This window comes from Perognathus longimembris, chromosome 6 (genome assembly GCF_023159225.1).
Source record: "Perognathus longimembris pacificus isolate PPM17 chromosome 6, ASM2315922v1, whole genome shotgun sequence".
Taxonomy (NCBI): Eukaryota; Metazoa; Chordata; class Mammalia; order Rodentia; family Heteromyidae; genus Perognathus; species Perognathus longimembris.
In genome coordinates this window covers 12110372-12127686 of record NC_063166.1, presented here as the reverse complement: position 1 = coordinate 12127686, position 17315 = coordinate 12110372, and the positions used below count along the sequence as shown (strand labels likewise).

The 17315-nt window shown below is 44.4% G+C and overlaps 1 protein-coding gene across 2 annotated transcripts in view; it reads left to right on the top strand.

Annotated features, from left to right (window-relative positions):
- The first annotated feature begins 4484 nt into the window (after window positions 1–4484).
- Uhrf1bp1 (UHRF1 binding protein 1) overlaps window positions 4485–17315 on the top strand; it is a 46077-nt gene continuing 33246 nt past the window's right edge. For both annotated transcript variants that reach the window (XM_048347912.1, XM_048347911.1), the window contains exon 1: window positions 4485–4787. In XM_048347912.1, the coding sequence (XP_048203869.1) occupies window positions 4744–4787 (44 nt within the window). In that variant the 5' untranslated portion in view covers window positions 4485–4743. The remainder of the gene's footprint in view (window positions 4788–17315) is intronic.

Here is a 17315-nt window from a genome sequence, read left to right as displayed (position 1 = left end):
GTCAATTTGGGATGGCACATATGCTTTCTATTCTATAGGCCGATTTAAAACTGTTGAGAACGCATTTTCAAGTCCAGGCTGTCATTGTTGCCACTGCCAGGGAGTTTTAGTGACTTGTCAGAAAGCTGAACTTGATTCTAAGCTGCACGAGAAAGGAGATCCTTACATAGAGCCATCATCCTGGATGGAAAAAGTCCACTGATGATGAAGTGTTTGTCCTATTTACATAGCTTCCATCAGATAGTATCTTAGCTTCTTGATACAGTTGGTGAACAATAGAAAAAAGCTTTGGCTGCTCTCTGTTTATCTGAGGGAACTATCCTGAAGGCCCACAAGCATTTAATTAACTATAGCCATTTGGAAACTTTTTTTCCTCTCCTAACTGAAAACTGTAAAGTTTAGACTTTGGATAGAATCCAATGCAGAATCTACACTAGTTCATCAGACAAGGGTAGGAATAAGTTAGATGGAAATGTTGGTTATTGTTTTTGCTCTTTGGGGATTCAGGGGATTTCAAATTTACAGAAAACCTGCAAGAACCACATAGAGGATAATATTAAAAAAAAGATACAATTTAGTCAAAGTAGCCTATCAGCGTTTTGCTCCATTTGTTACTCCCCTTCTCTATACAGGCTCCTCCTCCTTCCCCCCACCCCCCAATCTTAAACAATTTAGGATTAACTTGTTCATATTACTAGTATAGCCTTTAAATACTTCAAAGGTTTATTTTTTTGTGCTAGTCCTGGAGCTTGAACTCAGAACCTAGGTTCTGACCTTGATCTTTTTGCTTAACACTAGGGGCACACCTCCACTCTCTGCTTTTGTTGTTGTTTTTTGGCCAGTCCTGGGAGGGCCTGAGCACTATCCCTGGCTTCTTTTTGCTCAAGGCTAGCACTCTGCCACTTGAACCACAGCGCCACTTCTGGCCATTTTCTATATATGTGGTGCTGGGGAATTGAACCCAGGGCCTCATGTATACGAGGCAAGCACTCTTGCCACTAGGCCATATCCCCAGCCCCTACTCCCTGCTTTTTGATGGTTAATTGGAGATAAGTATCTCTTAGACTTTCTGGCTTTACTGGCTCTGAATTCTGATAATCAGATCTCAGCTTCCTGAGTAGTTAGCATTATAGGTGTCATCCTCCAACAACTAGCACATCTGGCTTTTTGGTGGTTAATTGGGAGATGAGTCTCATGGACTTTCTTGCCCTGGCTACCTTGGACCAGCAATCCTCAGATCTCAGCCTCTTGAGTGGCTTTCTGTTGACTGGAATGTGAACAGAATATCTAGGTTATCCTTAGGCCATGAATTGGTAACTATGAGATTATAGCAAGGTAGAAGATCTGAGGATTCTTGAAGATTAAAGGACTGTTATGGACTGCCCACCATGGACTATTGTTACATGAGAAATAATATATTTGCATGACTGACATTGAATTTCTAACCTCCAGGTCTCAGTCCCTTGAGTAGATAGAATTATAGACATGAGTTATCAGTGTGTGGCTTCTGTTTTTTTTTGTGGTGTCCCATGTCCCCCCTACTCCCCTCCCTCCCCTGCCCCTGTCCTGGGGCTGGAACTCTGGGCCTGGGTGCTGTCTCTGAGCTTCTTTTGCCCAATGCCATTTCTCTACCACTTGAGCCACAGCTCCACTTCTGGCTTTTTTTGAGTAGTTTATTGGCTATTAGTCTCTTGGAGTTTCCTGCCCGAAATGGCTTCAAGCCATGATCCTCAGAGCTCAGCCTCTTGAGTAGCAAGGATTACAGGTGTGATCCACCAGCTTGGTTTTGTTTTTTGAGATAGGGTCTTAACTGTAGAGCCCAAACTGGGTTCAAGATCACTATGTAACCTAGGCTTGCCTGGGACTCACAATCCTGCTTTTTTCTCCCAAGTGCTGGGAGTGTGTGTGTGTGTGTGTGTGTGTGTGTGTGTGTGTGTATGTTTGCCATCATCCTTGACCCTAGACATCTTTCATTGTCTCTGTCCCCTTTTGTTCTATATGCACCCAATGTTTTGAAGTATTTTAATTGTAGAATAAGAGATGTGGTGGGCTGGGGATATAGCCTAGTGGCAAGAGTGCCTGCCTCGGATACATGAGGCCCTAGGTTCGATTCCCCAGCACCTCATATGCAGAAAACGGCCAGAAGCGGCGCTGTGGCTCAAGTGGCAGAGTGCTAGCCTTGAGCGGGAAGAAGCCAGGGACCAGTGCTCAGGCCCTGAGTCCAAGGCCCAGGACTGGCCAAAAAAAAAAAAAAAAGAGATGTGGGTATCTTATTAAACAGGTGAGGTAAGTTATTGGATACAAAATGGTGCTTAGGTAAATATGTCTAGAAATGTATGGAGCTGAGTGGTGGGGTGCCTAGCATATCCTGCCTGTAATCCTAGCCATTCAGGAGGATGAAATCTTAGAGTTGCAGTTCAAAGCCAGCCCAGGCAGGAAAGTTCATGACATATATCTCCAATTAACCATTTAGCTGGAAGTGGAGTTGTGGCTCAAGTAGTACAGTGCTAGCCTGGAGCAAAAAAGGTAAGGGGCAGCACCTAGGCCTTGAATTCCAGCTCTAGCATTGCCAAAAAAAGGAAAAAGAATGTATGGGGGACTTAATACTTAAGCCAGGGACAGTGCTCAGGCCCTGAGTTCAGGCCCCAGGACTGGCAGGGGTGGTGGTGGTGGTGGTGGTGGTGGGAATCAGAACTACATACCAGTAGAATTTACTTGTTTTTGTATTGTACTTGTTATGTAAGATGTAACCATAGAAGAAACCAGGTGAAAGGTATACAAACCCTCTATATTATCTTCTTGTGAGTTTTTAATTACTTCAAAGTTAAAGTTTTGAAAATCTGCCAGGAGTAGGTGAGGACACCTGTAATTGTGAGGACACCTGTCATTAAGCTACTCAGCAAGGTAGAATCAGGAGGACCACGATTTTAAGGGCAGCCCAGACAAAGACACCTGTCAACAAACAAAAGAGTGGCAGCAGAGACTTCACTTTCAGAGAGGAAGAGTAGGTATACTTCACTATCTACCTGAAATCCCAAACCTCCCTGTGTCACTGGAGGCATTTACAAGATGACAAATGTAAGAAGAGCTGAGCATGGTAGTGGATGCCTATAATCCCAGCATTCAGTGGTGCTGAGGCAGGAGGATGGGAAATTTGAGTCCAACCTATATATACCTACCTGTATTTTTTTTTTTAAGAGCAACTTGGAAAAGAGAAAAGTAAACCTATAATGGAACTTGGGACCTAAGGAACAACACCATAAGATTAAATAGTAGAATTAACAATTTTATGAACTTGCTTGATTAAAAAGTAACGTCGGGGCTGGGAATATGGCCTAGTGGCTAGCGTGCTTGACTCGTATACATGAAGCCCTGGGTTTGATTCCTCAGCACCATATATATATATACATATATCTTGGTTCAAAGCCAGTTTGGGTAGGAAAGTTTGTGAGACTCTTATCCAATTAACCACCAGAAAACTGGAGGTGACACTGTAGCTCAAAGTGGTAGAGCTCTAGCCTGGAGCAAAAAAGCTCAGACACCAGACCCAGGCCTGGAGTTCAAGCCCCATGACCACCAATACCACCACTAAAAGTGAATTGGATTTAATGGGTGGTTTTAACCGACCAAAGAATCAATGAAAAATCTGCGTTTGAACTGCTTACTGATGAAAGTGATTGAATACTCTTAGGCTGGAATTTAGGCAAGGCTGTTCACTCATCTGGGAAAACAAGCACTGGGGAAAAGGATTCTTATTGGCACAAAGTGTGTTTAAAAGCTTTACTTATGTCATGGATGGATGGGACACCTGTCTTAAAAGGACAAAATCTGACCTTTCTTCATAGAGATGCCCAGACATCAGTGCAGGTCAGTCTCACAGTCTCAGAGCCCAAGTGAATGTGAGAACAAGGGAGGGGGGACGCTTATGAAGGTGAATTTAAGCCAACTCTCACTTTTTTTTCTTCATCACAAATAATCCTTGATAAGAAAACACTCCTTGCACCTGTTATCAATGTTGCCTGCGCCCTAGTCTAGGATGTGTACTACCTTCCCAACTTGGCTTCACTAGTAAACTTTCTTAGTTGCCACCTCGATGTTTTTTTTGTGTGTGTTGTTTTGTTTTTCCTGGATCATCATCAAGAACTGGGTACCACAGAGCCTAGCAGAGGTCTCTCTTTTTGGGACTTCCTCCCTGGAGCAACACGAGTCCCGGAATCACCACCGTCAGGGAGGAGTTCCTGCAAGTTTTTGTTTTGGTTAAAACACCAGCTTTTCCGGCTGCCTCAGGCATTCGGCCCGGGTGTGAACGTCCAGGAGTCCATCAGCCAAGCGTTGATCAGGCCGGGGAAGATCGCAGCCAGCCCCTCGCAGCGCGCCCTTGGCCCCGCCCCTCGCCGTGGCCCCGCCCCCCGCCGCGTGCGCGCGCTCCCGCCGCCCCCCGCGCTCGTCCCCACGCCGCCGCCGCGCGCGTCCCCGCCCCTCACCACGCTCCGGCCGCCGCGAGAGAGCCGGGCTCGCTGCGAGCGGTCGCCCTGTCGCCCCGGGCTGGCGGCTGTGGCGCCGCGCGGGTAGGTGGGATCGTGGCGGAATTCCCTGTGCGGCGACGGGAGAGCGTGATGGCGGCTGCGGTGGCGGCCGTGTCCGGTGCCTGCGCCGTGGCGGGGAGGTGAGGGGCCGCCTCTTCTCCGCGACTGAGGAGGCCACGGCTGGCCGCCCGCCCTCCGCGCGGGCCGCGGCTCCGGCATGGCCGGGATCATTAAGAAGCAGATCCTGAAGCACCTGTCCCGGTGAGAGCGCCCGCGCCGCCCTGCCGTCCCGGTTGTCTCGGTCCCGGTTCCTTCCTGACCCCCCCTTGACCCCACATCCTCCCTCACGCCGCGCTTGGGGCCCGGTTCCCGCCCTCCACCCCCGAGCGGGGCTCCGTGGTCCCCCTGGCCCCCTTCTTGACCCCCCCCCCCCCACTCAACTAGAGTCCGGGCAGACGCCCGCCGGCGCCGACCGTTGTCACCACTCGGTGCCACCCTCGCCCTGGGCCCGCGGGGTCGGGGCGCTCGCACCGGACCCCGGTCTCTCCTTCCAGTCCACCAGCCCCGGCCCTCTTCCTTCCCGTGTCTCCCGGGCCCTCCTGGCCTGCGGCCTCCGCTCCCCAGCCTCGGAGCCGGTCACCCCTTCCCGCCCGCCGCCGCGGGGTCCCCTCTGCCTCCCCGGCCTGTGGACGCGCCGCCCGCCTCTTAACCCGCCCCTCCGGGTTCTGAACCCGGTCATCCAGTCCTCCTTCCCTCTCCCGACCTTCCTATTTCCCCCCATGCATACCCAGGCTTTTTCCTTCGCAGAGCTCCCTGCTCCTCTGTCAGTCCCTGTTGTATTACCCCGGACAAGATGTAAACCCAGCACACCCAGGCCCTTTCTCTCCTTCTAGCTCCTTTCTCTCTCCTTTGCCTCAGGTGTACACTAATTTGAGGAAGGTCACGAGAGTTGGGATAAAGTTTCTGCAACCATCCCTTTAAGAAGACGGGAAGGGGGCTGGGAATGTGGCTTAGCAGTAGAGTGCTTGCCTAGCATGCATGAAACCCTGGGTTCAATTCCTCAGCACTACATAAAAAGAAAAAGCCAAAAGTGGCGCCGAGGCTCCAATGGTAGAGTGCTAGCCTTGAGCAAAAGAAACTCAGGGACAGTGACCATGCATTGAGTTCAAGTCCCAGGACTGGCCAAACAAACAAACAAAAAAAACCCGGAGGGTTTTGTTTTGTTTTGTTTGTTGACAACCTGGTTTGGAAAGTACCACCAATGTTTGTCTCCTAATGCTTTGTTATGTCGTGGTATTTTGCTCAACGTTTAATAGGACTTGAGTGATTGTCTGGCAAGACAGTTTCAGCTATGAATGACCAGTGATCTCTATGTTATGATTGCAACTTGTCAGAATTGGTGGCCAAAAAAATTGGGAACTAGTTTTTCACTTATCTGTGGTTTTGTTTTTTGCCAGTCCTGGGGTTTGAACTCAGGGCCTGGGCACTGTCCTTGAGCTTCTTTTGCAGTCTGCTATTTGAGCCACAGCACCACTTCTGGCTTTTTCTGTTTATGTGGTACTGAGGACTCAAACCCAGGGCTTCATGCATGCTAGGTAAGCACTCTACCAGTAAGCCACATTCTCAGACCTTTCACTTAGTATGGAGTCCTCCTTCCAGAGGCCAGAATTGGTGGTGGTTGATGATTTAGCCAGCCTTTGTGGCTCTACAGTGGTCATTGATTTTCCGGAGGAAGGGGTCAGAGAAGCCGCCAGTCAGCATGGAACACTCAAGCCTTGTACTCTTGTACATTTCCAGGTCTTTCCATTGCCTTCATAAGACTGTATGATACATTATTCCTGCCATCATGTCTCTGTTTTCTGATGGACACCTCTGGTATACTTTGATGTTGGTACTTTAATTTTCAGCTAGATTCAGATACATCTTTTGCTTAATCACAACCTTATAGAGGAAAGCAGATTGGAAACTAGAACTGAAGAGTGTCACTTTCAATCTGTTATCAGAATAACCTAATATATGTTCTTTCAGGTAGAGTTAATCCAGGTGTCTTAAGTAAATATTTGAAAGTAAGAATAAAGATTGCAGACTGGGACATAAGACCAGAGGAAAACTTTAATAATTTGAATAAACAGCTATTTTTTTTGCTTGATATCAGCCCTAGGGCTTGAACTCAGCCCGGGCCCTGTTCCTAAGTTTTTCTGCTCAAAGCTAGTACTCTACCAGTTGAGCCACAGCTTCACTTCTGGTGTTTTGGTAGTTAATTGGAGATAAGAGTCTTATAAACTTTCCTGACCCAGCTGGTTATAAACTGAGATCCTGAGATCTCAGCCTTTTGAATAGCTAAGATTACAAGCATGAGCCACTAGAGCCTGGCTAGAGATGATCTCATTTTTATAACATTGATTTAAGAGTCTAGGATTTTTTCTTTACTCTAGAAGGAGGATAGTAATAAAAGTTAAATGAATTAGTGTATGTAAGGACTTAGCACTGTGCAAGAACATAATAAGTTCTCAATAGAACCTGGCTGTTTATTTTTGGGGTCGCAACTGGTATAATTTGATACAAGCCAGGAGAGAGAGAGAGAGAGAGAGTGATTTTTTTGGGCTTACTAAGATTAGAACATAAAGTTTCTTTTTTAGATGAAGTAGCAATTGTTTGATAGACATTCAGGGGTTTTTCCTGGATGTTGAGCTAAGAACAGAAGAGGAAGAGGAAAGATTATATTGTATCTGAAATTTCAGGGCTCAAGGATGAGCTTCTAAGATGTAAATCTGGTTAGAAAGGCCAAAGTTTTGAGGCCTTCATGTTTGTGAAAAACTTCATGGAAAAGCTGCCTAAGTGTTGGACCTTTCTTTGTCTATGTCCTTTCTACCACACAGGCAGGCTCTATCTTGCTAATTGATGGGGAGGGGGAAGGGAAGGTATCTATGAGATCTGATGTTAAGTAAATATTATAGATGTTTGATAATTATTTGTTGGTGATGACTGTGCCATTTTACCCTGAGGAGAACGACTTGCAGAGAGGATCTTCCAGTGACTCTTAATTGCATCTATTTTTTTTTTCTTTCTTTTCTTTTTTTTTTGTTTTGTTGTTGTTGGTCATAGGGCTTGAACTCTGGGCCTGGGCGCTGTCCCTGAGTTCTTCAGATCAAGACTAGTGGTCTACCACTTGAGCCACAGCGCCACTTCTAGTTTTCTGGTGGTTAATTAGAAATAGGAGTCTCATGGACTTTCCTGCCCAGGCTGGCTTAGAGTGGTGATTCTTGGAGCTCAGCCTTCTATGTAACTAGGATTACATGTGTAAGCCACTGGTGCCTGGCACAATTACATCTATTTGTGACATGAGGTTTCAGATAGTGAAATGTTTTGTTGAAATGCATCTTTCTTATTGGCAAGATACTATGGCAAACAGGATTTGAGGGAAATGTTACTCAAGATAATTTTTTTCTCTCTTTTGTGCTGATACTGGATCTTGGCCTTATGACCTTCTGCTTTCCCTCCTTCAGCTTTCTTGCTTACAACTGGCACTCTAGCCTTGAGCCACACTGCCCAGTCCAGCATTTGACTGGTTAATTAAAGACAATGTTTCTTGGGCTTTTCTGCCTGAACTGGCTTGAACCTCAGTCCTGTAGGTCTCAGTCTCCTGAATAGGATTACAGGTATGCGATACTGGCATTTGATATTTCCTTAAATGCCTGTGATAGGCCAGGCTCTGATTTAGGCACTGAGAATGCAGTAAGGAAAATGTAATTGCTTCAACCCATGGCTTTAATGACTGATGTTCAATGCACACAACTTTAATGCACAGAACTCATTTAGATAGCACAGTATTATTTAGATAGACTTAAGAAGAGAACTTTCTTTAAAAACACAAAAGTAATTATTCATTAAAAAAAATAGCCCAGGGAGTGGCACTGTGGCTCAAATGGTAGAGTGCTAGCCTTGAGCTGAAGAGCTCAGGGACAGTGCCCAAGCCCAAAGTTCAAATCCCACCACTGACAAAAAAGAAAAGAAAGGAAAAAAATAGCCCAAATTAGTCAGATATAGTAGTACATGCCTGTAATCCTAGCACTTGAGAATGGAAGGCAGGAGGATCATGAAATTGAGTCCAGCCTGAGCTACCTACTGAGCCATATAATGAGACCCTGTCTAAATAAATAATTAGGTAGATAAACACAATTGATTTTTCACTAAATTAGGTTCTTCTTGTTTTAGATCACCTTTCATTGTACAAGTAAGACGTATGATCGATTGTGAAGTAACTCAAGGGATTATGGCTAATGAAAAGATCATGAGCTTTGGAGCCATAGAAAACAGATTCACCTTCTAGTTCTGCTGCTAAGAATTGGGGTAGCATTTCTGAGCCTTCCTTTTCTTGCCTGTAAAAGATAAGAATAAGGAGGAATAATTCATAGCTAGAAGATTTTTTTAGTGGATTAGGGTACAGTATTTATTATAATGTATGACAATGAAATAGCTAATAAGAATAGCTATAACGTGGCTAGAGGAGTTAGGGACACTTTCACAGCATGAATGACAGAAAGCTGACTGGCCCATTTATAAACCCATTAGAAGTCTTAATTATTTAAATGATTGACACATGGCTGTTAGACTTGATATAGGTATTTAGAAAATGTCAGTATCAGATGAAATTAGAGGCACAGGTTTCAAGAATTGCTTTTGATGAATGAGCCTGATGGAGCTCTACTTCCTCAGGTCCTGATGCATGCCCCACTCTTCTTACTGCTTAGAGTGCCTCAGAGTTCTGAAGAGCTGGAGGTTCAGAGATGGAGGCCATCCCCACTGGACAGCATCCAAGTCCTGAGTTCAAGCTCTAGTATGAGTACATTTGCTCACACACATAAAAATTAATAAAGGGGGGCTGGGAATATGGCCTAGTAGCAAGAGTGCTTGCCTTGTATACATGAAGCCCTGGGTTCGATTCCTCAGCACCACATATATAGAAAACAGCCAGAAGTGGCGCTGTGGCTCAAGTGGCAGAGTGCTAGCCTTGAGCAAAAAAGCCAGGGACACTGCTCCTGCCCTGAGTTCAAGGCCTAGGACTGGCCCCCGACAAAGAAAAATTAATAAAGGGGCTCGGAATGTGGCTTAGTGGTAGAGCTTATCTTGAGTAAAATAAGCTCAGGGACAGTGCCAAAGCCCTGAGTTCAAGCACCAGGACTGGTGCAAAAAAAAAAAAAAGTACTTTTATTTACTTAGTAATATTTAATAATAGACATCTGTACTAATAAGCATTTTTAAGTCGTGAGAACTTAATCCTCATAATAACCCTATGAGGTAGACATTAAGCTCAGAAGAGCTTAAGAATTGAGGCACAGGGCTGGGAATATGGCCTAGTGGCAAGAGAGCTCACCTCGTATACATGAAGCCCTGGGTTCGATTCTCCAGCACCACATATCTAGAAAACGGCCAGAAGTGGCGCTGTGGCTCAAGTGGCAGAGTGCTAGCCTTGAGCAAAAAGAAGCCAGGGACAGTGCTCAGGCCCTGAGTTGAAGCCCCAGGACTGGCCAAAAAACAAAAAAACAAAAACAACAACAAAGAATTGAGGCACAGAAAGGCTAACTTGTCTAGGTCTTAACTAGTAGGTGATGGAATTGAGATTCTGTACTGCTTTTCATCTACTGATGATTTCAAACTGAACATAGCACCCACTGTCACCATAAACCCCCGAAGAAGAATATTCCCAGCACTCAAGAAGCTCATCAGTGCTTCCCTCCTGTCACTTCTTCCATCAGAATGAAACCACTGGCCTGCTTTTTTTTTTTTTTTGCCTGTGCCGGGACTTGAACTCAGGGCCTGGGCTCTGTCCCTGAACCTCTCTGTGGTCAAGGCTAGCACTTGAGCCACAGCGCTACTTCTGGCTTTTTCTATTTATGTGGTACTGAGAAATTGAACCAAGGGCTGCTAGGCAAACACTCTACCACTTAGCCACATTCCCAGTCCATATTTTTGTGTTTTAGGGACCATACATGTATGCTTTTATGTTGGACTTTTCCCCCTTAAATACAGGGCCTCACTCTATTTCCCAGGCTGTTCTTGAACTCATGGGCACATGTGATCTGAGTGCTTGGACTACCACACCTAGCTCCCCTCCTTCCCCTGCTCCTCTCCCCTCCCAATTCCTGGGGCTTGAACTCAGTGCCTAGGCATTGTCCCTGAGCTTTTTTTTGCTCAAGGCTAGGGCTTTACTTCTTGAGCCACAGCGCCACTTCTAGCTTTTTCTGTTTTTGTGGTACTGAGGAATTGAACCCATGGCTTCGTGCATGCGAGGCTGGCTGTTAGGTAAGCACTCTACTACTAAGCCACATTCCAAGTCCAGCACACCCAGCTTTGTGTAGGCAAACACCCTACCACTAACCTACATTTCTCATTTTGTTTTGCCACCCCACACCCCCTCACCCTCAAGCTGTTGTGTTTTTTTTTTTTTTTTTTTTTTGGCCAGTCCTGGGCCTTGGACTCAGGGTCTGAGCACTGTCCCTGGCTTCTTCCCGCTCAAGGCTAGCACTCTGCCACTTGAGCCACAGCGCCGCTTCTGGCCATTTTCTGTATATGTGGTCCTGGGGACTCGAACCTAGGGCCTCGTGTATCCGAGGCAGGCACTCTTGCCACTAGGCTATATCCCCAGCCCGTGTTTTTTTTTGTTGTTGTTGTTAGTCATGGGGCTTGAACTCTGGGCATGGGTGCTATCCCTGAGCTTTTCAGCTCAAGGGTAGCTCTACCACAACTGCTTCAGTTAAGAGGCTGCTTCAGCTTCTACCAATGGGTATATAGGCATGAGATACTATATTCAGCTTGAGAGTACATTATGCGAACTGAGGAAAACAGACTTGGGAAATTGAAGGGAAATGGACAAGGAAATCTAACTCAGGCAGTATATTAAGGGAATTTCCATCTCTGTGCTTAGGGCAAGTATTGCTGTTTCCAATAACAGGTACTATAGTTAAGGGAGAATTAAATAAAACATTGCATGTTACCAAGCTAGGGATAGGGTATGTAGTTTGTACCTACTTGCCATAACATTAAGGACTGAATATATTTGTTGGATTGAGTTTATTTGCCTACTTTAGTAATCTTTTTACGTGTATGCTTAGTTTTTATATAGTGCATTGGTTATATGTAAATTGAGACACCAACTCATAATATAAAAAATTATAGAGAACATTGGTGGCTAGATATCAGTGTATTTAAGTCTTACTGAATGGAAGTACTTTGTTCCCAAAATTTATTTCTAAATTTTACGTTTGGAATGTGTGGTCCAGTACAAACAGTGTTATAATGTTGAATGGTTTTCTGAGCCAGCCCACAAAACTCACAGTGAATTAGTTACATATGATGGATTCTGAGTCTTTTTGGGTTGTTAAGGAACTATAAAGGAGTGAGGAGAAGAACAAATTATTTTCTTTCCCATCTTTTGGCATAAGATCCTTCAGATTATTGTGTCTCAGCAAAACCATTTTTGTTTGTGATCGTGATTGAGGAGTGTGACCAGCATTTGATGTGTATGTGTGAGGGGCGGGGGCAGGGATGCTCATGTGTTTCAGTACTCAGAATAATCCCACACCAATTGTCTCTTGGACTTGGGAATGTGACTTCGGGGTAGAGTGCTTGCCTAGTACGCATGAAGCCCTGGGCTAGACTCCTCAGTACCACATAAACAGAAAAAGGTAGAGATGGTGGAGTGCTAACCTTGAACACAAAGTGGCTCAGGACAGTACCAGGCCCTGAGTTCAAGCCCCAGCACAGGCAAAAAAAAAAAAAAAAAAAAAAAGATGACCACCACCCATCGTTGGTCAAAGACTAGTATCTCCTTAATGAAATATTAGCAAATGAAATCCAAGCCATATAAAGGAAATACTGCATCATGGCTAAGTATGATTCAACACAGGAATTTGAAGTTTACAATTTGAAATTCAATCCATTGTAATACAGTTGACTGGGGCTATCTGTGGATGTATGGTTCCTAGGAAATAAATGGCTGTTGAGAAGGTGCGAGTGCTTAGCACGCGTAGTGCTCAGTGTCACAGGTGCATGCTTGATTTTGTGTTTGCTGCACTGCTGTCCCCCTCTCACTAGACATGCTGCCTTTCAACAAAGCTAAAAATTTTGCCTATCCCTTCAGTTAAGCACATTTACTATTACCTTGATTGTAGGGCATCATTTGCTTTTTGGGAATCATATTTTCACAAAGGTAAAGGCAGGGGAACATGCACGTTGCATGACAGTTTAAACACAAGTGACAACATGTGACTGGGAGCTTCTTTGCATCAACTAAGCTGTGAAATGCATGTGTGGGGATTTAAAAGTTTTTCAAATTTGTTTTGGTTAAAAACAATTTTTTGCTGGGCTTGGTCAAAACTGTGTGTCATAAATTGGTAAATAAGGTAGGCCTACTGTATAGTAAAAAAACAAAATTCACACCATTACATTAATTGGAGCTGAAGGTGTGGATCAAGTGGCTCTGATTTTAAATCTTAGTATAAAAAACTGAGTGCTAGCTGGGTGCTGGTGGCTCTTGCCTGTAATCCTAGCTACTGAGGAGGCTGAGATCTGAGGATCGAGGTTCAAAGCCAGCCTGGGCAGGAAAGTTCATGAGACTCATATCGCCAATTAACGGGGGAAGTGACGCTGTGGCTCAAAGTAGTAGAGTGCTATCCTTGGGCCGAAGAGCTTGGGCAGTGAGTGCCCAGGCCCAGAGTTCAAGTCCCATCACCACCCCCCCCCCCCAAAAAAAAGCTGGGTGCCAGTGGCTCACACTTATAATTCTAGCTACTAAGGAAATTGAGATCTGAGGATCACAGTTTGAAGCCAGTGTGGGCAGTATAGTCTGTGAGACTCTATTAGCCAGCAAAAAGCTAGATGTGGAGGTGTGGCTCAAGTGATAGAATGCCAGCCTTGAGGAAAATGCCAGAAAAGTGACAGTGTGAAGCTCTGAGTTCAATCTCCAGACCTCTCAAGTACACACACACACACTTAAAAATCTTAGCCCTAACAAAAAGTTTGAGAGACTCCCTTTTCAACCAATATTTGAGTATGGTAGTACATGTCTGTCATTGAGCTACATCCCATTCATTCAGGGAAAAAAAAAATTTAATCAGGCTCCATTTCAGTGGGAGAAGCTGGTACATATTAGCTACATAGACAGTATAAAATAGGGTCTCAGTCCAAGAGTGTATGCACATGGGCAAATGGTGAGACCCTGTTTCAAAACAACCAGTCCAGAAAAGGGCTGGAGGCATGTGTCAGTGGTAGAGCACTTGCGTAGCAAGCGGGAGGCTTGTTCATCATCCAAGTAGTGCCAAGCCTACACAGGAGGCTGACCTAGAATAGTGAAAATAGTATTGAAAAAGACAATTTATACTGCTGCCTTCAATACTTAAAATGAAATACAGTAATAAGGACAGTGTGATTTTGGCATAAATAGAAGTTCGGAAATGAGTCACTATATAAAGTGCATCTCAGATAACAGTTTAAAAACTTAACATTGTAAACAAAAAATGTAGGCAGAATTTTCTCCTAAGAAAGACAAAATTTGTTCTTGAAGAATGTTTGAGAGTCAAACTTAGTGGAACAAGCTTCTATGAATGAAGAATTCTGCCAGATTGGATTGGAGCAGTACTGGCTGCAAGAGTTATCGTGTGTTTTACTGAGATGATGCAGGAAATTGCTCTGTATTAGTGAATTGCTTTGGAGTTGTGTTTTCTTCTTTTGAAGACAAGACTATGGTGTGACTGAGCAGTGAAAATGCTTTGACAACGATTGTTATGTGGGAAGTTTGGAAGCCGAGATTTGGGCTGTGATTGATACCTCCTCAGTGCAAAGGCTTGTGAAGGAGACAGCATCTATTTGTGGGCCTTTTTGTTTCACCTTTGAGAGTTCCATTTCTATGGGACCTGGAGCAGACTGACTATTAGAGCTAACACTATTACTAGCAGTGAAGATTCTGAAGTATAGAGGGGAGGGTAGTGTAGTGGGAAAGTTGAATGAACACTAGGTTAACTTTCATTTCTGCTTTCCATAATCTTGACTTCTTACTGGCTAGCTATGACTCTTGAGCAAACAGATTAACTTTCTGGCCATTTGTTTCCTCATTAGCAAATTATAGATTTGAGATAATGATTATCTAATATCTTTCTGGTCCTGATTTTTTTTTTTTTTTGGCCAGTCCTGGGCCTTGGACTCAGGGCCTGAGCACTGTCCCTGGCTTCTTCCCGCTCAAGGCTAGCACTCTGCCACTTGAGCCACAGCGCCGCTTCTGGCCGTTTTCTGTATATGTGGTGCTGGGGAATCGAACCTAGGGCCTCGTGTATCCGAGGCAGGCACTCTTGCCACTAGGCTATATCCCCAGCCCTGGTCCTGAAATTTTGAAGATCTGTGAATCTTAAGAATTCTCACATCCTGACATTGCGGTGTATTTTCACAAGGATGTCTGAGAGCCTTTCTGTTGTTTCTGGCAGATTGCAATCCTTTGGCAGTGATGAAACTTAGATCAAAATCTGTTTTTCCAGCTCAATTTCATTTTAGTGTCTATACTCATAGTAGTAACAGATGGCTAAAAAATGTTTTCCCACATATTTGAAGTGGAATAAATATAAGGCTGCCATTAGCCTTTTTAGCCACTCTTGGACTATGAATAATATTTTCATCTATTCTGAGCACAAATGCTGAATAAAGTTTGTGCAGGGCCTGTAGAATATAGAAAAGAGTGGAGGTATACAATATGATTCTTCTTACAAATTCAAATTCCAGGGCCGGAGGCTTGGTTCAAAGTGGCTGAGTACCAGGCCAGCAAGCAAGATGAGCAAACTTGAATTCAAGCCCTTGAGACCCTGGCACTGACAAAAAACAAAACAAAACAAAAAAACCCTTCAAACTCCAGTTGCTGTTTGGGAATATGAGACTGGCTTTCAGAGGTAACTTGGTTCAGTTGGTTTCATTATCACATTGCTGCAGTTGAATCTAGTTATACTCTTTTTTTTTTTTTTTTTTTTTCCAGTCCTGGGCCTTCGACTTGGGGTCTGAGCACTGTCCCTGGCTTCTTTATGCTCAAGGCTAGCACTCTGCCACTTGAGCCACAGCGCCCCTTCTGGCCATTTTCTATATATGTGGTGCTAGGGACTTGAACCCAGGGCTTCATGTATACGAGGCAAGCACTTTTGCCACTAGGCCATATTCCCAGCCTCTAGTTATACTCTTAATAGGCAGAGAGGTTGAGTTTTTGTTTCCTGTTATGATAACAAGAGAACAAAACTTTTGCTTCCTAATTGTTGGCGTAGTAATTTTCTTGGTCAGCAAAGCTCCCTCATAACTAGTTCTGTGGATCACCTTTCAAACCTATTTATTATTGTAGGAAAGTACAAGAAAAATCAGGAATTTGGGGGAGGGCAGTTAGGGGTGCTGAATATCAAGCCCAGGGCCTAACATATGCTAGGCAAGTTTCTACCACTGTATACCTCCAGCTCCAGTTAAGGAAGTAAGAGTGTGTGTGTGTGTGTGTGTGTGTGTGTGTGTGTGTGTGTGTGTGTTTTCTCGCTTGTGCTGGTCAGGGGGCTTGAACCTTAGGTCCTGGGCCGCTGTCCCTGAGCTTTTGTGCTGAAGGCTAGCACTCTACTGCTTGATCCACACTTCTATTCCCACTTTTTATTTTTGTTTTTTATTTTTTGGTGATCAATTGGAGATAAAAGCCTCATTCAGGCTGGGAATGTGGCTCAATGGTAGAGTGCTTGCCTTGCATGCATGAAGCCCTAGGTTCGATTCCTCAGTACCATATAAACAGAAAAGGCTGAGTGAACATGAATGAGTACTGGCATACACACCACACAGACACAGACACACACACACACACACACACACACACAACTTAAAGACTAACCTGCTATATTTGGTCAAACATTTAATTACCTCTCACCTAGTGTGTTGGCTACAGCTGCTCTGTTTTTTTTGTAAGGTGTGTGACATTAGCTAGTATTGACGATGTTACACTTACAACTGCTTTTCTAGGTTTGTGTCATTCTAGAGTGTAATCCACTTTTGGGGATGATAAGTTTTGAAAAGAACTGCTTTCAGCAGTAAGTTATTCAGGACACATGCATATTTCAGTGCATGTCTCCACACAGTGAGAAAGCCATCATTCTTTAACATTTATAGAAGTCAGGCAGTGGGAAGTTATTTTACCTAGCTTTCAGATCATCACAGCTATGCAGGTGAATGCTTTCGTGTTGTAGTTATCAGGCACATCAACTCATTCCACATTCAGTGGTGTAGCAAAGATGTTCAATTCCATTTGTTTACTTTTCATGTCCTTGAATCTTTGATTGAATTTGTTTTGCAAATTCACTAGCACATCAAGTGTCCTAGAAGGCTTTTGTCCTTCCATGGTGGAGAAATGCACAGTAATACATTTCTTTTGAGTTGTGCTTTACATAGCCTTAATTCAGTTGTAAATGATTTCACATTTGAAACCAAGGGTCTAAGAAGCTGGATGGGACCCTGAAGCTTGACCTTCAGCTCTGAGAGATACTTGGTAATATACACCACGAGTGCTAGATTGTACTGTTGCTTTTACTGAGTTCCCCAACAGTTTTTCCCTTCATCTCCATGAACTGCTTGATTTCATTGCACAGTTTATACAATCTTATGAAGATGTGTGACTACTCAGACACCACACTTCCTCTGCAGTCTCCACTACACAGGCAGACAAGCTGCAGCGAGAAGCACATTTGTCCTGCCATGTGCTTGTATGTGTCCTAACTGTCCTACAAGGTATGTTTC